Source organism: Sander lucioperca, chromosome 7 (assembly GCF_008315115.2).
Source record: "Sander lucioperca isolate FBNREF2018 chromosome 7, SLUC_FBN_1.2, whole genome shotgun sequence".
NCBI classification, from domain to species: domain Eukaryota; kingdom Metazoa; phylum Chordata; class Actinopteri; order Perciformes; family Percidae; genus Sander; species Sander lucioperca.
The window spans coordinates 14,951,898-14,974,539 of NC_050179.1; the positions used below are offsets into that span (position 1 = coordinate 14,951,898).

At 43.6% G+C, this 22,642-nt stretch overlaps 1 protein-coding gene across 12 annotated transcripts in view; it reads left to right on the forward strand.

Moving 5' to 3' along the window:
- frmd4a (FERM domain containing 4A) overlaps positions 1–22,642 on the forward strand; it is a 106,883-nt gene that overhangs the window by 49,336 nt on the left and 34,905 nt on the right. For 6 of the 12 annotated variants that reach the window (XM_031293466.2, XM_031293467.2, XM_036003575.1 and 3 more), the window contains exon 2: positions 20,748–20,813. In XM_031293466.2, coding sequence (XP_031149326.2) covers positions 20,748–20,813 — 66 coding nt within the window. Of the gene's footprint in view, positions 1–4,644; positions 5,203–17,824; positions 18,245–20,747; positions 20,814–22,642 lie in introns of those variants that run through there. The other 6 variants (XM_031293472.2, XM_031293457.2, XM_031293459.2 and 3 more) reach the window with 4 other exon arrangements.

Consider the following 22,642-nt stretch of genomic DNA (forward strand, 5'->3'; position numbering starts at 1 on the left):
GCAGCCAGGCAAGTGGCGAGGCAGGAATACTAATCGATCCTTGTTACCTTTAAATATCTCGTCTGCACCAATCACAGAGAAAGGTCATCGCTGGACTCTGGCATTCTGTGGGTCAGGTTGATACTCTGCTTGTTTCTTATCAGATTGATCTAATTGTCATGACATTAGAGTCAGGATTCATTTAAGCAGCTGCAAAATTGATGTGGACACCAAAGGAACAACATTCAAAATGAGTTCCTGTTTCGTTTTCTTTTAACATCCCTCTGTTGGCACATATCAGTTCTGAGCTTTGAGTTTTTGCCCCCGCAGCTCTGCTCTGCCTCGCTACAGTGTTGATTCCCAGGGATCTCAACCTGCCCCCAGGACTGTAGGTGAGAGAGCTGTGGTCAGTCAGTCCAATTAAAGAGACAAAGAAAAGGGAAAAAAGGGGAATAAAGAGAAACAGAGGTGGGAATAGCTGGAGCTAAAAGACTCCTGAAGGCCCCTCTTGCACCACACCCTGTTTGGCATGAAAAGGGACCCCCCTTTTCTCCCCAAGGCAGCTCAGAAGGAAGAATGTTTTTGAGCAAGGGAGGAAAGGGGGGAGCACATGGGAGACTCCCACCCTCCTCTCCACCCTGCCTCTTTCATCACTCTCTGCTATGATTTTTTTTTTTCTGACTGTCTTTTATTCCCTGTCCAAAATCAACCCGCAGACCTATAGACGCATGGCACAGCTGCATACAAGTTCAAAGTAAATCTGAACCGAGCATGATCAAACAATGAAGAGATGATCGCCCATTGACTGTGAGCGAAGGCTGAAGGCGGTGAGCTGCTGATAATGTGTTTTCTCTGTGGAACCATAGCAGGGTAGCTATGGTGAGAGTGGACTCCTCTATCCTCTGCCAAAACATCCCCAGTGGATGGATGTGTGTGTGTGTGTGTATGTGTGTGTGTGTGTGTGTGTGTGTGTGTGTGTGTGTGTGTGTGTGTGTGTGTGTGTGTGTGTGTGTGTGTGTGCGTGCGTGCGTGCGTGCGTGCACGCGCATGCGTGCGTGTTCCCATCCTCTGTCACCTTCATGCAGAGCTCAGAATGATTTCTTCATTAGCTCTGCTTCTCTATTCTCAGAAATGACTGTGTGGAGTCCTTTTAAGAAAAAGAGAAACAGAGCAGAGAAAAAGAAAAGATGAGTGTGGATTGATGGGAAGGAGTCTGATGGATTCCATCTTGCCCCAAAACAGGATGTGGAGACCCCGACATGTTCCTTAAATATCCCAGCACAATCTGTGCCCTTTGTCAGACAGAGATAACACGACTCAATGAGAACGGAGGCACTGTCTGTGACTCACTCACATGAAGGGGTTTGATCATAGTTTGTGAGTGTGTTGTGTGTCAGAATCCTGCTGTGACAGAATAAGAGGAATAGAAAGAAGAGATGGGGATAAAAAAGAAAGAATTTCTCTTGTGTGTGTGTGTGTGTGTGTGTGTGTGTGTGTGTGTGTGTTTGGGGGGGGCGTGTGTGTGGGCGTGTGTGTGTGGGCGTGTATGAGTGACAAAGAGAGACAAAGCGGGAAAGGGTTAGAAAGAGAGAGAGAGAGAGAGAGAGAGAGAGAGAGATGCAGTCTCTTGTTTTCCCGTGGGTGTACTGCAGTAACATAGTAATCCTCATTAATATTTATCTGCCAGGCAAAGTGGAGAGAATGATTAGCTCGAGAGTGTGTATGTGCATGCTTTCTTGAGTGAACAACCCTTTGTGCATGTGTGTATAACATATTAAAGCACATAACACATGAACTAGGTCAACTTCTCTACTTAAGAGACCAACAAGTCCCGATACTTCAAAGGTTTTTGCGTCATCGTGGGGGTTTCTGATTGCATGCATGCACAGTAAACAGTATTTTTTAATTAATATGAGCACTTTTGTGAATACTGAAGCTCATGCACATACATTCTCACACACACACATAGACATAAAGAGGCTCACTGCTTTCATCCCCCTCTCGAGCCACATTACGTTTTGTTATTGATTTTCCTGCTTGCACCTCTAATACAATCACATTAAACTAGACTGATCGGAATGGAATTTCAGACTGGGTCTATACACGGATGTCACTTATAATCTCTGTCACAGTGATGCTGGTGTGTGTAAGTGGTTGGGTGTGCGTTCCAAATGAGCCAATAAAGAATATTAAGCCTGCAAAAGCCAGGTGCAAGGTTTATTGTCAGAAGAAGTGCACGAGTAGTACCTGTACAACTTTTCCTGTGTCATACACACGTTCTCCTCTCTTGCACACAACTGTTTTTATGAATTTGTGTGCCAAAGTGCCTCAGCTGAGCATGTTCTCGTGAATTTATAGTGTCTGTGACCCATTTCCCTCCACTGCTCTCCCTCTCTCTCTCTCTCTCTCTCTCTCTCTCTCTCGCTCTCTCTCTCGCTCTCTCTCTCGCTCTCTCTCTCTCTCTCTCTCTCTCTCTCTCTCTCTTGCCTGCACTAGTATAACACGCCTGAGTGGAGATCAGAGAGCAGGAGGCCGATTGAGAGATAGAGAGAGATATGAGGGAGAGATGAAAGAGGGAGAGAGATGGAGACAGGAGAAAGGAAGAGGGTGGAAGACAGCAGGAGACCTCATGATCTCACAACTGACTGGGTACAGGTCTGAGGTTTATTTGTCATTAATATGTGGATGAATATGTGTAAGAACGAATGAAGCAACACACAGATAATCTCACTGTTTGGCTGTCAATTCCTGTCCATCACAAGGCAAATAGTGTCTTCTTCTCTCTGTCTTGTTACTATGGTCACAGCCGGCCAGCTGACACTCTGGTGCTGACTGTTTACATCACAGGGCCTGTGTGACCTTTCCCAGGATTCAGCGGGACATTGCACACACATAGAGTCATGTGAACAGTGCACTGTCATACCTAACCTCCTGCCTCCCTCCCTACCACAACAAACATTTACACAACTCATAAATTACAGTGGCTCCAGTGTGTAGCTCCAGCCAAACCCTGAATTATTTTGGAAAATTCACACTATAGGAATGCCACACATTCCTCATGGGTTTCTCAAGACACCACTGAGAAAGCAACATGAGGCCCTAAGATAGAGGGATGGGAAACTGGTGTTGTGGAATGAGGGATCTCGGAGCATGTATTTGGTGAAATTTATAAAGATGCAAGCTTATTGCAATATTGTGGATTAGGATTTCTGTGCAGTCAACCTTCTGAAATCTATTTAATTAGCCATCTGTGGAGAATATAAAGTGAAAGATAAAGAGGCAGAGAGAGAAAAATACAAGTTTTCATATATACAGTATACTATAGTTGATTAATGCCATGGCAGTAACTCACTCATGTTCATGTTGACATTCAGTAACAAACAAATGCTTTGAGCATCATACAACAACTTGAATGCATACACACACACACACACACACACATATACACACACACACACACCACCTCAGCAATACAGGAGTGACCTCTTTCATCGATAAAGCCCTCCATGAATCAGAGTGGGCTACGAAAGACCATTTAATCCACCTACAGTCAGATTGGGTTTGGTAGGAAGGCAGAGAATTACTGGACAGTACAGAGTTATTGAATTCTCTATTGATCAAGGCTCTCAGAGGAAAGTGGAAAAAGTGAATCAGTCCGGCTGAATAAAACCATTGGATATTTGAGCTTTTTTCTTTTTTAAATGTTTAAACTGACATATAAGAAATCCTTAGTGACCGTAAAGATCAAGAAATGGCTGCTGGAGCTAGGAAAAAGTGTGTGCCTGTGTTTGATTTCAGAATGATTTCAACATTCATATCACCCATAACACAGAGAACATTGGTCATTTAAGCTGTATTGTTTTAGCAGAGCTGTTAAGCCAATAGTTTATCACCGACTGGCAAGGATATACACACAGACTGTAAGCCTGGCACAGGTTGTATGTGGAGGTTGTATTGCCTCCATGTGGCCATTGTTGCAAATGGGTGTGTATCAGCAAAAGCAAGATAAGCTTCATTGTGGATTTCTATCTCGATCTTCTATCTACTGTGCAGGGATAATGTGTGGAGTTGGAAGAGAGTAACAGATGGGTTGCATATTCTTAAATTTGTTTTGGAAGAATTTAGCCAGGTCAAGTCAAGATACTCCAGCCTGGGAAAACTGGCTCAGAGGAAAATATCTTTTTTTTTAAAATCATTCTGGCTACAATCCCAGTGCTGTTAGAAAGTAGTATACTCTAGACTTTGGAGACTAAATATCATAATGTGTGTGTGTGTGTGTGTGTGTGTGTGTGTGTGTGTGTGTGTGTCAATGACTGTGTCTTCTTCAAGCATACAAGACATTGTCCAGTCTGACCAGGTGTGTGAGGAGGTGTGCGGCTTGTAACCAACCCTTCTCTCCTTGAAAAGTGAGACAGTGAACGAGAGAGTGCTGTCGTCTGTTCTTCTCTTTGGCACTGGACTGGTTGCTCTCCACGTGAGCTGCAGTATGAGAGTGCATATCGCTTTAAAAACAACTACCAGCCAGGGAGACTAAGAGACCGGCTGCATTTTGTTAGTGGGAATGTTTGTGTTTGTGGCGCACAGACCAACGGACGGAGGCTGCATTGCTTCGGCGAGAAGAAAAGAGAGAGGAAGGGAGGAGGAAGAAGAAGAAGAAGGAGAGAGAGAGAGAGAGAGAGAGAGAGAGAGAGTCAGCAGGGACCACTAGCTGTGTGGGACTGGGACAGAAGCACCAGTTTTCAGACAGCTGAATCCCAGAGAGACTGGGAGGACAGAGAGGGACACAGGAAAGGAGACAGCCACAGGGTTAGCCTGTCTCTCTGTGGCTTACCTCTAGAGGTGACCTAGTTATTATCTATACTGGAACTAAGTGGTATCAGGAGGACAATAAAGGCTAATAACTTCTAGTTACCTGGGCCTCAGTGGATTTTACCTGTAATGGCTCACCTAATGTGATACCTGTGGATATCTCACTGATATCAACTTGCTCTGCTACACTGCACATACCTCTGGAGTTGCGTCTCTCAGCACAGAAAGCTTGCAGTCAGTGAAGTAATGGAGGCAGTCTTGTTGGGTCTAGACGAGGCGGTCTGCACTCGGCAGGGTCTGCTGTCGACTCTCACCTCAACAGCCCTCCGACGCCTTCGTGTGCATGCCAGGAACCTTCCTGCACCCCTGCATCTATTACACACACACAGGTGTGTTTCAAGGCCACTCTACCAGGTACAGTAGGCTGCACCTCACATACAGTACACACAAAACAAACATAAACTAGATGTGCATGTTGGGCATAGCAATAAAAAAGGGCACCCTCGCACAGGGAATTTATTGCAAATTTAATTTAGAAATGTGTACTTAATGGAGTGATTACATTTGAAACCTATTGTCTGCAAGCTGTGCCACCTGTGGAGACGGATATCCGCTATAGGAAACTATTATAAATTAATGATTCCACACTTGTGTCGAGGCTTGGAAGTGATGATGTACTGTAGGCCAGGTATGTCCTTCAGGCGATAGACCGGGGCCAGAGACAGGGGCAGGGTTAAACATGACGGATTTGTGTCATTAAGCATGGAGGACAGAACTGGGTTAGATGCTGTGGCAGTGTTCATGCTAGTGAAATGGGACACATATGCTGACATAGTTTATAACACTCAGCTCAGGTGCATGTGAAGTGCTGTCCTGCCAAGTTCAGAAAACCCTGCTTTGTTTTACATTGTTGTCCTTGTGTGGAGTGTTCTTTTGTAGTTATTGTTGGATGCAGAACCTTAACAGGAAGTCGTGTTGCCTGGGTCACTATAAGGAGTCGGTAACTAAGCTGTTAAGCTGGTAAGTGTTTCTGTGGATACAGTATGTGAAAGGGGGATGCTTGCTTACACACAAAACACACACTGACACTGTTTTATTGGCTGTCCGATCGGTCACCATGCCTCCATTGCCTTACACATTTAATCTAACTCTGGTGATGAACTAAATGTGTCCGTTTGCTTGAAGAGAACAGTTTCACCGGTGAATTATGTTTTAATTGCTTTTATTAAAAGCAACTGTGTCTTTTGGGCCTGTTTGTCTGTGATTCAGCAAAATGGGTGATTAGTATTCTCTTCACCATGTCAGAATCGGCACTCAGGGCTTTCATGGAGCCATTAGTATTCTCCAGGCGTCTCACCTGCCCTGTATGCAGCTGGCACTACCAGGACAAACCCAACAGGCTCGCAGAGAGAGACTCATCAGGCCTGTTGCTAGATAACAAAAAGCACACACTGGCCTGCATAGCACAAAATCATCCCACAGCATCTGTGGAGTAACTTAAATACATGCACACAATAATAAACACACACACCATGTGCCTTTTCCTGTCGTTTTGCTCTAATTCCTTTATTCTGAAGAGGGGGATAAACTGGATTGTTATTCTAACTTTTGTCTTCGGATGTGTTTTTATGTGGCTCCTAAGTTTAAGCATCCTGAGGGAGGGCAACACAATCGGAGGAAACTGAAATAACATACCAGACCTCCCGAAGACAAACCCGTCCTTAACACCCCCTCCTGGTTTAGAGACGCACAAACATCTGAGAGAGGCCACACTAAAACCCCTTTTAAACAGAGGTATTTTAACACTTTCCCAAACATCCTCTGGACGAGTGCTTTGATGAGCTACAAACAATATCTCCTCTGGACTGATGAAGTGGTATGGTCCAAGGTGGAGCAGTTAATAGTGGAGGGAGTTACAAAAGCAGGGAAGGAGGGGTCAGTGTGTCAGGCTGCAGGCTGGGGATACCCCTGGCTCACTGCACTGCCTCTCTGCCCAGCTTCCTCTATTACTGTTAATGAGATACCCAGCTTCACACAACTGGCAGACACACAATGGAGAGAGACAGAGAGAGCGAGAGAGGACTTAACTGTGTCTTTATATTTTATCAACCCATTTTTACTTTTCTACACTCATTATCCACCTTTTTTTTTCATTCTAAAATGAAAATACATTTCCACTCCAGTGCCCTGAGCTAAACCTGTTCCCCCATGTATCCTTTTCCTCTCTGACGTTCTATTTTTTTCCTACTTAAATTACTTATTCATTTCTTATTTAACTCTCTCTACTCTCTTTTCAACTCTCACTGGAGAAGGCCATCATCCATCACCAGCTGTCCTACATACTCGATCACATGTCGAGGTGATCATTTTACGCTTTGCATGTTACGTGGCGCAGCACCATGTGTGATTGAGATATGATATGGCGTTACAGTAACCAGCGGACTGCAACATTTGTGAAGTGTTGTTTGCTCCCGCAGATGTGTGTTTATGTCTCTCGTGAGAGAACGCAGCCGCGTGTTCACACTTTCATACATCAGGCTGAGTAATATTGACTCAACAGCCTCCAGTCACACATTTTCCTCTGGTGGTACGACCCTTTAAATACGGTTAGTACTGTCAGGCGTGTGAGGGCAGTGCTCTGTGTTAGACTGTGTCTCTGGGTAATTGTTGCCTTGTGTCATTTCTTTGGTTGCTTTGGCAAAATTGATTTTATCTGTGTATCTTTTTGCCTCTTGTTTTTTTTTTTCTTCCTACCAGCCCCCGCCCTCCCCTTTCTTACCACCTGACCCCATCCCAAAAGCAGGATATCCTGCATGGGGAAGAAGCAGGGGTAACGACTGTAGCAAACACAGGTGGTTGGACTTTCCCTGAGTTGCAAGAATTCCTCATTTACCTGCAATCATCACAGTCCTGCAACTAACAACACATACTACACGCCATCGTTTTGTTGTTAGGAATGTGAAGTGACACTTTGTGAAGCAAAACTCATCCTCAGTGTGTTCAACATCCTTTTATCCTAGATAGACCAGGTTTATTTCCTGTTATAGTGCTTGCTAATAACAGTAGCTGACAGGAAGCTGGTTCTCCTCGCTGTCAAATGAACTTAGATTCGAGCTGTTTCCTAGCAACGCAATTCCACTGAAATGTTTTAGACATATTTAAAATCTTGCATTATGTCACATCGATCATACACATTTATTAGACCTCACTGCTCTGTCAGCTTGTAGGGTGGACTGCATCATATTTAGGAATGCAACCCAGGCCAGTTTACTCCCACTGAGCTCATCTGGTCCTGTTTCCTGTGAGAACGGCTCTGCCACTGATCATATTCCTTTCCCCCTGACGAGTCCCAGTCCTTCGTGATACTTAGCAGAGCCACAGCAGCACAAGTCTAGAATAACCAAGATACACAATCCTCCCTCTGTCTAGGAGCTGGATCATTTGTGTCTGTTCTGTGACTTCTTTTGTTTGTGGACTGATAAGCTGTGGGCACTCAGTCAAACCATGGGGTTTTCAAGCAAGTGGATTTCTTGGAAGAGGCTTGTTGATGTCTTAATTTAAGAAAAAGGTTCCTGTGGAGATTCATCAACAGTTCAACCATGGGACACACATTTCTCTCCACTCCATAAATCATAAATCGCGATCGAAACTTTATCAGTCATTCATATTCTTTTGATATAAATGTGTTTGATGAGCGTCTTGGTAATTTGCAGGCTTGTTACATGTTAAACATTTAAAGCATAACAACCCCTGCTCCCTCATGTGCCATGTGTCATTTAGTTACTGTGCACCATAAGCTTCTTAGCCATGCTAGAATCTAATTTCTCTGGTAATGCGCGAATATGGCACGCTACTTGATAGGACGGCCACTCGCTTGATTAATTACATGCTCACACGCTCCCTTCCTCACACAGTCATCCCAAAGGACTACTGATTCTCTGATTTAAGGCATATTGTTGATTAAAAATAGGATGGTATTTCTACTTGGGCATTTCCAGCAAAGCTACACAGGAAATTACATATTATTGTTGCATGACACACAAAGATATTCCCGATGTAGGCTAAGCCTTACTGACAGTGTTTTTGATTTCATATAAAAGGATTCCCAGATATCAGCTGCCATGTTGAAAACTATTTACAGTATATGTTAAACATGATAAAACACACGGATTGCAATATCTTGCTGGTGTTTTATTGGGCCAAGGTTGAGCGGCCTATGTGATACATCTGGCTGGTATCCCTCTAAATCCTCTAAGTGTGTCTGAGTCGTGGCCAGAGTCACAACTGAGTGGCCAGAGCGGACACTTTTTGGAGGTGGTCCACTTGTATTGAGTGAAGTGATAGGTTTAACTGTGGCATTAGTGATGGGGATATAAGGGCTTATAATGTTTTAGGTTCAGAGGTTAGGGCCCGAGTATAGAATGGTAATCCCGGAGGATTACTAGGGGAATCTGGTGAATATCTGAGGAAATCCCTCTCAGGGACTCCCAGATCCTCTGTTTGTATGGATATTATATCCTCCTGCAGTGTGTCCACGTGTGTTTACCGAACAGAGGTTTAAAATTTTGTGTGCGTGTTAACTTTCAGAAATGAGTTAAGAAATATGATCATTTCCTCGAACCAAATCTTCACAGTTTACAACTAGTGCCTCCCCTCAGCAGCCATAATCTGACCACAGTTTCCCTATAAGGACACTTTGTAGATACAAGACAAGAGTATCGGTCACATTGCTGAATGAGAGTGGAAAATATTATACACACGTGTTCGGACAAGGTGGAGTTTAGTCATTGATTTCCCATGGACCTTTGGGGAAGCATGGTTAGCCACTATAGTATATTTAATAAGTTATATAAGACATCATTTTGAAAGATTTGAAAGCTGGAGGGACTACATTTTGGCTCTCATACATTTTTATTATATGTCCTTTGATATTACCAAGGCCTCAAGTATGTACACCTGTATGCTTAATTATGCATGCATAAATTGGACACACACATAATGTGCGCACTCTTGCATAGGCCCTGCAAGTCTACAGTATGTTGCCTGGATGTGTGTGTGTGTGTGTATACATTTCAAGGTTTCCAAGGACTTTAACGTACAGAACAAGCTTTCGACAAATACTTGTGACAAACCACTAAAGCTAAAAAATGAACCCAGTTCCCATCTGTAACCATAGCACATGATTGATCAGGTGTTTTTATTTATTGAGCAAAAGCTTTCCACCTCCTACCTTCAGATTCTGGCTACCCCGAGTCCAAATGGCCAAATGGAAGACATTTAATACCTTTATAATGACGGGATTCCCTTTGGACAAGAGGAATTGCACACACGCAGACGCACGCACGCACGCATGCACACACACACACACACACAGACCACACGTACTTGCCAAAGGACTCTCCCTGCAGATGATCTGGGTCATTTTTCATTACCCTGGCACAGAGGAATCAAGTCTGTAGTAAATGAGCCCAGTCCAATTGAGCCAAAGCAGTGGAGGGATAAATCCCGACTGCAGAGCACAGTGGAGTCAGACCAGACAGGCTGCAGGACAGAGCCTGTGGAGGTATATACATATAGCTTTTTTTCACTCCTCTATCTGTCATTAGAATACCTCAGGCTAGATCCTGAGGGAAGCGGAGAGAAAGGTTCTGAGGCTACACTGCAGCGTGTTCACACCGTCTGCTCTTATCTCTCCATTGCTTCTGTTTCCCTTATTATATTGCTTCTATTTGTCTGCCTCATCTCCAGTTTATTCCCACTTTCTGTCCTACCTGTCTGCTCTACCCTTTTCAGACTCTTCCCCTGCGAATCCCTTGCCTCGCTGTCTTTTCACTGTTGAAGTGTTTGTGTTTCTCTTCTACAGTATACACCTGTCCCAGCTGAGCCATTCTAGCTCGAGGAGGAGCAGGGGGAGGTGTGATTGGGGTAAAGGGTAGGGGGGAATGTCTTTGTAAAATTTAGTATATGTTGACTTTATAGAGCGAAGGATTTCCTTGTTTTTGCCATCCAGGGATCATGATACTGTCGTCAACTGGATTGAATATCTTTGTGAGAGAAACATTCATTGCATGCTTTTTTACTTTAAGTTTATACCCCTGGGTCATACTTTTGCCAGCTACAGTGTCTTATTGTCTTACAGTGCCTCTTCCTCTAAGTGCCCTACATTTCTGGCAGAGTGTGCATGGCAGAGACGGCAAGATCTCCCAGAAAGTTGTCATGGCAACTTTTGTGGGCATTTTAGTTTGGAGAGCACCAGGGAGTGAGGCTGGTCAAACATTTATGTGTGTGTGTGTGTGTGTGTGTGTGTGTGCCTGTGTGCCTGTGTGCCTGCATGCTTGACAGACAGACAGTGCAGGTTGTGTCCATGCCTCTCAGCTTAAGAACGTAAGTGCTTTAAAAACCTAAAAGTTATCATTTGGATGTAAGCTCACCGAGCTCCTGTAAAGCCAGTGCCTTGAATGATGTTGTTCTGTGGCTGTCTCCCTAATTAGCCTGGAGGGTCTTTGGAGCCCCTGAAGGACACCCCCCCCCTACACACACACACACACACACACACACACACAAACACAAGGGCAAAATTAGTGAACAACAGAGAGGATTTGGGTGCTTTTAACCCAAAACCCCCTTTCTCCTCTCCCCTGCTGTTCTAGTCTTAGGGTACATGTTTAATAGGCTAGCAGAATACATTAGGACTGTGACACACACACACACACACACACACACATAGGAGTTTTCAGACAGGACTGTTTAATATTCAGCATGCAAAATTATTAGAGTGTTTGGTATTCTATCCAGTCACAGGACAGGGGATAGAGGCCACTGGAGTTCAACCGCTCTGCACAGTCTGCAGTACACAGTACCCTTGAATTTAGAAGCAGTGTGTGTGTGTGTGTGTGTGTGTGTGTGTGTGTGTGTGTGTGTGTGTGTGTGCGCACGCGTGCGTGCGTGCGTGTTTATTTGTTTAAGAGAAACAGAAAGAGAGACAGAAACAGCAGCAGAGAGATAAAGAGAGGTCAAGGATGAAGATTCATCAATCAACAATTGGTTTACAGGCACTAAAAGACAGCACACACATGTGTGTGCGCACACACACACACACACACACACACACACATACTGTGTACATATATATAGGATTCAATTAGTAGTGCAGACTGCTCTACGTCACTTTGTCTTTCTGCATGCATTACCAGCGGTATCAGTAAACACAGGGTCACTCAGGTCTACGTTGATTTCTCACTGTGTAAATTATAGATGAAAAGAGGAGGTAAAAGATCCTTCCCCTGTGAATGGCTCAAAGACACACACACACACACACACACACACCCACACACATACGGACACACTGACGACCTCAATCCTTGCAGATCACCCCCATGATCACTAAAGCCGGTGACACACCTACCCGACGGCCGACCTTCGGCAGAAAAGGCAGTTGGACTGACTGCCTCCCCGAGTTGGCCAAAAAAAGTGCCTCGGAATACACCGAAGCGATGCCGACTGCCGACAGCAGCTGATTGGACGAATGCGTCACGTTGGGTCTGGTTTCTCCGGAAATTCAAAGCCAGACTCTCATGGCGGCTTGTTCAGAATACGATCTCATATTTCAATAGTTCACCGAAACGTGTTTCTGAAAACATTTTAAGTGAGAAATAGGCCATGCAGTTGCTGAATCTGTCTTCATTTCAGATCAACAAAGGTCAGTTTAAAAGATTTTGGTCAGATTTTGAGAAGCTTAGTCACGCTCATCCCGTTCGTCATTTCCGGGTTAGCACTCCACCAATCAGATTGGTCATGGAGTCCGACTGACCGCCCTCCGACTCAACAAGTCAAGACTGTTTCATTGAGATAAGAGTCCTTAAGACATGACATCACTCGTACCTATTTGTCCTGAACCTCTCTGCTTCTTGTTAGGCTGTCGCCCCCCCTCGTTTCTTTCGCTTTGTCCTCTGAAGCTGCTGAAGTTATTGAGTCACCTTAACCCTATTTCATCCGAAACACAGAGTAGATGCATGGCCACGTTTTCAGAGGGCCACACACCGACATATAGACACAGACACTAGAGGTGGGAATCGCTACGATACCCACGATACGATATTATCACGATAATTATGTCACGATACGATATTATTGCGATTTTAAACATATTGCAATATTCTGCGATATATTGCAATTTATGATTTTTTTTTTTCTAACTTCAAATTATGTCCCCAAAGAAAAACTTAGCTACGTATCTACTACGTATTTTTCACGCTTTCACCCCTGCTAACCTCACCAGAAGAAGAAAAAACTCAACTGCACCATGTAGTGGACTGAAAAACCTATTTTATTATTGTAGTTTAAAAAAGTTAAATTCTCATGTGCAATTTATATAATAAAAGATCCATACTTGGCGTCCATGTATCGATACAGTATTGCCACAGAAAATATTGCGAATCTGTGCTGTATCTATTTTTTTCCCTTCACCTCTAACAGACACACACAACCGTTGTGCTTACAGTATAATGGCTTAATCAACCAAATGCTCTCTCTGGACTGGAATTTTAGGAATGTCCAACCCGTGTCAGTGAAGGGCAGAGACGACCAGAAAAAGCAACGCTTGAAAGAGAGGGAATCATAAGTTTGTCCCTTTTTTTGGAAAATAGTCAAAGTGAAATAATCCCTTTTTTACTATTTTGAATACAGCTCATCCCCATAAAAAGGCAAACATGTAAAGAAGACGTGAGCATTCAAATTGTTGGTAGCATGCAAAAATTGGCCAGTGGTGACTTGCTCTCAAACGACACACTGTGGTGCAGCATCATCACACTGTGCCCATGAAAGGCTTTTATTTGCTTGGATGTAATCAAGGGAGACATTTTGCTGTGGCTTTGTTTAAGAGCTTTCTGTATTAAATGCTGTATAACTTCTGGCTATATGTGAGTGCATGTACACACAAGTTTTTTTTTCAGCCGCATCAGTGAAACAGAAACAAACCACATTATGGATTGGGAGAGGAAAGGAAAGGAAACAAATGAGGAAAGAAGAAGGATGTGAACATGAAACCAGTGGCTGAGCAGAGTAGGAGGGTCCATTAGCTGTCTTTTGCGTGGATAGGTTACTAGTTGGCAGCTAGGAAATAGATTAAATTCACAGCACAAGATAATACTCCATTACTCACTGTTTCGGTATGCTGCTGGATATAAAAAAAAACCCATTTGATTTATTTAGGATCACACAATGAAAAGGATGAAAACAAGAATGTCAGACCATCAGGAATTTATCAAGAACAAGGTGAAGTTGTCAGTGTTATGACTACAAGACAATATTCAAACTTTCTGCCTTCCTGTGTTATCTTGAACCCCTGTTATTTTTCTGTCTCTGACATGCAGTGTCATTCTGTCTCTGTTACAAAGTGCAAACTGTTGGCTCACATTTTGCATAATATTTTGAGAACCGTTAATGGTTTGTTCTGACCGGTGAATAGAAGACTGCTGCTACCGCTGTTGCATACCCATTTTTATATATATATATATATATCTTTAGCAAACTATAGATGTGTAATGAACATGTAAGAAGCAACTTTTGTACATCTGGGACTTTTCAGTATGACCTGAGTGATTATTTGCAGTTCATTGGGGATTGAGGCTCCTCTAGATGCATATGACAGCGAAGCTGAACTGAGGCAGAGATGGATTCTTGTGGATTCAGCACAACTGAAGTTTGGATCACACATAATCTTCTATAAAGCATGATTTCTGATGTCTTTATTGTGCCGACTGAAATACCTCACAGCGATGCTCCCAGTAAAAGTGCCTATGTAGTATTTGAAATCCATAAGCATCTCCATCTGTCTGTTTTAGAGGAAGTTGTTTTGATGTGAAAATGTGGTGAAACCTCTCCTGAAAAAAAGTGAGAAAGATGTTTTGTAAAGTCTGGCAATTGGGCTGTGTTGTAAAATGTGAACAAAGCAGGGTTGGCTAGAGAAATATCTCCAGTTTGTTTGAAGTGCCAGTGTTTTTCTGATTTTAAAAAACGCCCTAACTGGAACCACATTTCAGTCCCAAAGTCACTCACGGGCAGGGAGGGTGGAGCTCACACACACACACACGCACACACGCACGCACGCACGCACGCACGCACGCACGCACACACACACACACACACACGTATATATACACTTGAACAAACAAAACAGATCTCTCCCGTTCAGTCGTTTCTCTACACATTCCTGGCTGCCTTTCCATGACCCTCCCTGCTCCGTCTCACTCTGCCGCTTCATGAAGCACTGGATGGAGAAGATGGATTTGGCCCTGCTATTATTTTTCTAGCAGGTTTTCAATAACCCATTCAACTGAAACTGTAGTGTATTGAGAGCCACAGTTTGTGTTTGCTGAATCTTGTGTTGTAATCTAATCTGCACCACATGCAGATACTGTTACATTAAAAACTGACGGCGAGTCATAAAGCCTTTTTAGCTACAATGATCTCAGCGTCATAAATCACCTTAGGACTGCTGGTGTCAGACCATGCTTGCTCTCAAAGTGATGTGTTTAAGTGTGTGTGTTTGTTTAGTCTCCATAGATGTGGGAGGGATGCAGACAAAGACAGACAGAGCAAAACAGAGAGCGAGACCATGGTGTGTGTGTGTTTGTGTGTGTGTGTGTGTGTGTGTGTGTGTGTGTGTGTGTGTGTGTGTGTGCGCGCGCGCATGTCAGTCTTAACTGCCTACCGCAGCGTCCCGCAGTCAGGGTTAAAGAGATTCTCCATCTTGCTTCAATTAACCGCTGGGCGCTGTTTATATCACATTCCACCAATATAGGTTACCTTTTCCAGCACAGACTATCAACCCTGTTCCCCTGCTCGACCCTAAAACCTGACTCTAATTCCCACCGCCTGTTAAACCCACCTCACCCATCCAGATCTGTCCCATTTGGAGCCCTGCACTATAGAAATACACCAGATCAGCACCTCATTACGACCACACCTCAACCCAGAATAGAAGCCCACTGGCTCCATAACAAGGCTCTGTCAGGGCCCAGATATGTCACACCTGCAAGTGTTAGCCACCTTGTGCTTCTTGGAAACACTCTCTATAGGTCATTGAAAGGTGACGTATGTAAAGGGAAGTTAAGGGACATGAGCATCGGACAGAGAGGCTCACTAAATCACAGCTGTTATTTTTCATTCTTGCTTTGCTTCCTTTCTTCCTTCCTTTTCCACTCTGGCTTTTTCTGTGAATCTGTCTCCCTCTCGTTCAGCTTCTCTGGAGCTCCTCACATCCATTCCAAACAGGAACAATCATTCATTAACTCACATAGTTAAAGTGTTCAGGATTTTCCTTCTGCCAATTTTTTTGGCCCTCCTCTTCTGTCTTCTATCAGTTTTACCCCATTCCCCCACTGTCTGCATTGTCCCCTTCTCTCTCCCTCCCTTGCATTGGTCAAACAACAGGGCCCTTGTGATAGCAAACTGGGGAAGTTACCAATAAAGGGAGATATGTATTTGACCGGAGAAAGCGAAGGAGGGATGGGTGTATACTAAAGCCATAGAAAGAGTCATCTGGAGATGTTTAAGTTAGACAGGCCAGTTTCCGGTGTCTGGAACAGGCCAAAAATATCCAGAAACAGACAAATCCAGCAGGGAGGGGAAAGGATACACCACCTTTTTTCTCATGTGACCTTCTATATTCAGCAAACTAAGCTGAATTTTGGGCCTGCAGCATAAGCTATGGTAGCAACACAACTGTTCAAGCCAAGTGCATTCAATTTAATTGCATTGCTTAATGTCTGGGAAGAGAGTATTTCTGATGAATCCTGCAAATTTAAGATTATGAATTTCCTGTCATATTTCAAATTTGGTGCAACTGCATTTGGCTCATACAAACTGTATTTATGACTATCGGAGAAGTTAAGATTGCCTTTAGTCAACAAATGGTAAAGTATCACTGATGCTGACAGCTTAGTGGTGTACTACATATGTGTGCATACTGTACATGTAGCCTCACAGTTTTCATAACGTAGGGATTACTCATGTTGTAATACAACAATAGAAAACAGACTAGCCTATGCTTGCCGAGTCATTCAAATACTTTATTGACAGTAGTATAGGCTTAGCCCTGCCTTCACAGCCCACATTAGTATCTATTTATGGTACCAAAAACTGGGCTGATTTTGTTATTTTAACAACTTGGTGGTTTCAACGGCTGCTGCTCCAGCTGTGTAAGGTGAACACAAGTGCCCAATTAAGGTCATACAGAAAAAAATAAGTCAGTCTAACGGCTGCAGTGGACTGGCCAGAAATCATTCAAGCAAGCCAAACCTGAGAGCAAGGAGATCTGTGTTTGAAAGTGCAGACAGGAAGTGACAAGCTGGAGAGAGAGTGATCTCTACATCCCAAACTAGGGATGTAGAGATCTAGCTGAATCTCCTACTTTTTAGCAGAATCATTTAACCATTTCAGGCCCATCAAACTACACATGGCATAACTACATTGCCAAAGTAATAAGATGAGGATAGGGTATTTCAATGGAACTCTTTCTCACTCACAAAGCCTGCATTTCTAAAAAAAGTACAGCTGCTTTTTTTAAGTAGGCCTAGGCAGACTTTGATCACTGCTTACTGTTATGTATCAGCAGTGCATCACTTGTTTTAAAGGCAGACTATTGGTGTGCTCTGCTGACACAGATGTCTGTTTGGGTTTGTAGGCACACACACACACACACACACACACACACACACACACACACACACACACACATACGCACGGAGAGAGAGAGAGAGAGAGAGAGAGAGAGAGAGAGAGAGAGAGAGAGAGAGAGAGAGGTCTGCAGTTTCTCATGGCTGTGAGCTGCTGCAGAAAATTTCCCCTCATCTCCTCCTCTCCCCGCCCCCACATCTTGCCTCTATTATTCCCGTGTTTTCGAAGCAACTCTGATGACAGCGAGAAACATAGCTGGCAAGTGAAGGCAGGCTGGAATCGTAGCCATTTCTTCCGGTCGTCCCCCTCGTTTGCTGACCGTTGGTACGGTCTCCTGCTATCCGCACATTCACACACCGTTTGGGCACGGTACCGGTAGCGAAAGGGGGGGTTGGTCGACCAGGACTAGCCCCGTGAGACGCTCTCTGCTTTCGGAAGGAGGGAGACAAGCCAGCCTTGGAAAACGCTACACGGTCGCCGTTAGTTAGCGCCGAGTCCAGCTTGAATGGCGAAGATATGAGATATAACGTCTCTGTGGCGTTTAGAGAATACAGGGAAGACACAGCGAGCTGCGTCGCTGGTAACTAACGTTAACTAATGGTCACTAACATGGATGCTGATGTGCCTCCTCCCCTAGGCCGGCCGGGGGGGTGTTTTTTGACGATTTTCTGGCAGTAACTCGACTCGTTTCTTTCTGGGATTAATAATTTGTTATTTTCTCTTCCTCTTGGAGTCGATTTTTTTTGTGGGAGCCTCGCTGCGAGCGCTTGTTTGCAAGGTAACTAACTAATGATAACGTTGGTGCCGTCGCCAGCACTGACCAAAGCATCACTCTCAGCTGTATGTTTGTGTGTGCCTCTGTAATTTGTGTGAGCTCCAGCGAAATAATGAAACGTTGTGAACATGGCTGCTTTATAAGTTGTTTATTTTCATGTCTTGTCTTTTAATTTCACTGTTTCTTGCCAGTGAGTCAGGCCTGGGGATGTAGCTAAGTTAGCCAATTCAAACCTGCCTAGTAATGGATCAGATATGTTGGTGGATAGTATGAATCACATACGACACCAGGGCAAAGTGATGTTGCCAGTAGCACGTGTTCTAACCTACAAGATTGTACTACTACATTGTAATGTAATGATTGCAACATACATTAGAGGTCAGTGTCAAGATGCTGTAAATATATTCAGTGATTTTGTCATGTGAAAAGGGAATCTTTCTCATGGTGCAGCAGTATCCACATTTTCTATTTTTCAACTGTTATGACAAGAAGCTATTCATAGAAACTCTATTACATTTGGTTTCACGGTGGATAGAAACTCAGTAGCATGTGTCCAATACCACAAAGTGAATTGCATGACTAAAACCAATAAGCGTTAGTCTCTGCCAGATTGGGCTGCCTAATTTTAGCCTTAAGGCAGTGATTTGTTACCTTGACGTTAAGATTTGTACTATTCCCAGGTGCCTCAAGCAGAGTGCCAGTGAGAGAGTGTGTGTACACTGTCTGCATTGCAGTTTAAAGTATTATGCAGACAAGATAGTAAGATGTTTTGTCATACTGACTCGGGCTGTTATATTAACTATTTTTGGCAGGAATTAATCTATGGAATCATGTTTGCACCACTGACCTTCTACTCAGTTGTCATGGCAGTAATTAAAATCACTGTATACAGTACAAACATGAAACGTTTTGGAAAGGGAATGTAACTCCAAGAAAGGAGGGTGGGAGATGAAAACAAAAGCCAATATTGGAAAATGTGTGTGTCTCTGTGTGGGTGTGGGTGTGTGTATGTCACTGTATGCGCAGGTGCACCCAATCTAAACCGTCAAACCACAGGAGATCAATGGTGAGTGGGAGGGTAAACCAAACCCTTCAAAGTAGCTAGAAGCCACACACACAGCACACACACACACACACACACACACACACACACACACACACACACACACACACACCAGTAATCATTTCGGGTTCACAAAGTGATGAGTGTTGAGACCCAATTCTGGGTCCTCCTCTCCTCTTTCTCTGCTATCTTCAGCTCTCTGCTAAACTCTCACCTCCAACCTGCCACCTAGATGCAAGCTGGCATGAGTGGTGAGAAAGTAGGAGCTCTGTAATACTCATGTTATGGACACACCCTTACCAAATTGCAAGGGCCTCAGGTGGCCAATATGATCCTTGTGGTGAAGAGTTACAAACCGGTTACGCTTGTGCTCGTGTTTATGGCATTCAAAGATATAAAACAATATCTATGGTGGCATCTATGGGGATGTCTCTCCCCCTTTCTCTCGACTCCTTCTTCTCTAACATTTTCTCTCTCTCTTTCTCCCCCCCCCATCTCCCAGATGTGAGGGAAGTGTGGGAGGAGCCAGGGGGTGTTTGTGTTCTTCAGAGTCCCAGCTTCCTGCTAAATTGTAGAGAAACTCCACATGTGCTGAAAACACCAGCACACACAAACAGACCCTAACATTTCTTGACTTTATTGCTCCTGTGAATTTTTTTTTACTTTCGTCCTGTAAGCCTAGTCGTTTGAATTTCATCACGCAGTAGCAAACTTTTAGACAGTTTTGGAGAATTGCTTTGGCTTTGTCAGTCATGTAAAATATTTGGTCTAACGTGTGTTTATGTGGCACATTGCGTGGCGCACATTTCTCACAGTTGACTGTTTCATCATTGCACCTGTTTTAGTGAATACGCCTGAACTTGGCAGACAAATATTATCTAATATAGTTTTTTGCAGCTCTATTCAGCAAACCTTGTATCAACAACACAGACAAACACTCAAGTGAACATCAGCAGGCAGCTTTACTCATTGTGGTCACTGTAGTCCACTGATGGATAATGGATTTCCTGCTTAAGGAGAAATGCTAGAAATGTCAGTGAGGTAGAGAGCAGCGCAGTCATCGTCTCTATTGGCCCATTGTCTAGTTAGGTCAGCTAACCTTGTTAAGACCTCAAGACTTCATTGCTCAGATTTATGAAACGCTAACTGATTTATAAGTGCTAGTCCTTAAGAGTCCAAGGGTGGGCAAGGAAAAGGGTTTTAGCCACATGCCCTACATATTTTTAATAAGACTTCACTGAGATAACACACACACACATATGCACACACCAAGCTTGCCATCCAGCACATCTCCCATACAAATTGATTCTTGTTTGTTATATGGAAATATAAGTAAATTTCTTTGTATAATTGGCATCAGTGGAGCCCTGCTTTTGATCTGTATAGGTACCTGTAATCAATTTATAAACAAGCATCCCTTGTCTTTTTGTCTCCTTTTCTCAGATGACAGAGGGGAGGCGATGTCAGGTCCATCTCCTGGACGACAGGAAGCTGGAGCTCCTTGTACAGGTGAGTCTCTCTTCCATCCCACCCTTTCGCTCTTCCTTCTCTTTCTTCCCTTTCTCTTTGTGGACTCTCATTTCCTCAGAGCGAGGGAGAAGTGATGTCTGATGTCCTAAGAGACTCAATTACTGCTGACCAAGGGAAATTTGGTCAGCAGTAGGTGACGTTGCACTTTCTTGATGCTCACCTGATCTCTCCACACACGCGCACACACACACACACACACACACACAAACAAACACACACAAAGCTGCATGCAACAGACTGCCCTGAATTACTCTCCCTGTAGAAGCTTTGCATCCCAATACAGAGTTCAGTCCTAATCAACAGAAACTCTTACTTCCCCTAAACTCATGCTTCGCTGATCATTCTCATAGACAGTAAAATTAACAGACAAAGCGACGCCGTAGACTTGCAACGGAGAGCAGTGAAGTATATTAGAAGCACTTTTCCGGTGATGGCTGAGCGTTACTGTGCAGCCTCCAACTGAGCTTGAAGACGTAGATGTGACGTGAGCAACCTGTCTGAAAGTTGTAAGTCTTCTGGTAGCTGTGCCAAGAGAAATCTCAATCATTCCCAATCTTGCAGAGACAGAGAGCGTAGGTATATGTAAGGAGATAACATAGGCACAGGCTAATTATTGCTAACTAAAATGCTAGTTAACATTAGTAATTCAACTTAAACAGCTAATGTAAGTCCAAACTGCCTGCGAGCTTCTCCTGACTATACGGTAATTTGTCTATTATGCGACAGAAAGTCGCATGGTTATGACACAATCGTTAGCCTATTTTTACAAAAACGTCTGCTACGGAGCCATAACGTGAGATACAGGGTAATGGAGCCTTTTATACATTGTCGTGTTTCTTTAGAAATAAACAATGGACAAATAAAGTCTTTAAACGCTTCAGATGTAAAGTTATTCGCTGTCAAAGTGACGCCAAAATGAATGGCAGTCAATGGGATGCTAACGGCGGATGATGGCTTATTAGCATCAAAATGGCTCCATAGTAGGTACGCTTTGCGGAGGCTGGCTTACCCCCTTGATCATTCTTCATCATCCATCCCTACTGTCTACCCAGAATGCCTCAGAAATGCTGGAATCATCAATCAACAAAAAACATCAACTGTGTGTACTTTGTGTAATTGACAATGCTCCCTCTTTATCTTCCAGACATCAACTTAAAAAGTTGAATAAAAACATTAAAGTAATCTGTTTATGTAAAGAGTTTAACAGATACTTGAATACCTTGTGAATGAGAAAATCAGTTCTGTTTACCACATGCTATACACAAGGTAACTCATGTTTTTTTTTTTTTTTTTAAGTTTGGCAATGGTGTTAGCAAGAGAGACGTCTGGAAGACGAGATGTTATTAACAAACCATTGTCATATAAATCAGGATACTGCTCTCTATTTTTCCTCTTCCTCTCACTCTCTCACAGTAGGCCAGTGTTGCTAGTAGGACCACAGAGAATTAGGATGTTATGCTCAGTGTTCCGGTGAACTAAGAAACAGTCAGGACCTCCACTTGTTTGCAAAAAAAAGGATTTCTCGGAGTGATGCTCATAATTCATAAGAAGTGCACACAGTTGTGTTTCAAATATTAAGGCAGTACTCCAGTATTACACACTCCGTTGGGCTTCACTGATCATTTAACAGCAGTGTGGCCAAGTCAGTCCTGTTGCGGTTTTCATTTAAGTTCCTGTAGCATGCCAAGTGCACCAGCCAGCTAGCCTCTGAAAGGCTGGGTCTCATTTCTGTCACTGACTTGTAACATTGACTAGCTGTTCAATCCCAAAAGTGCCGTTCACCTTTTTCCTCTTCCTCATCCCCTTCC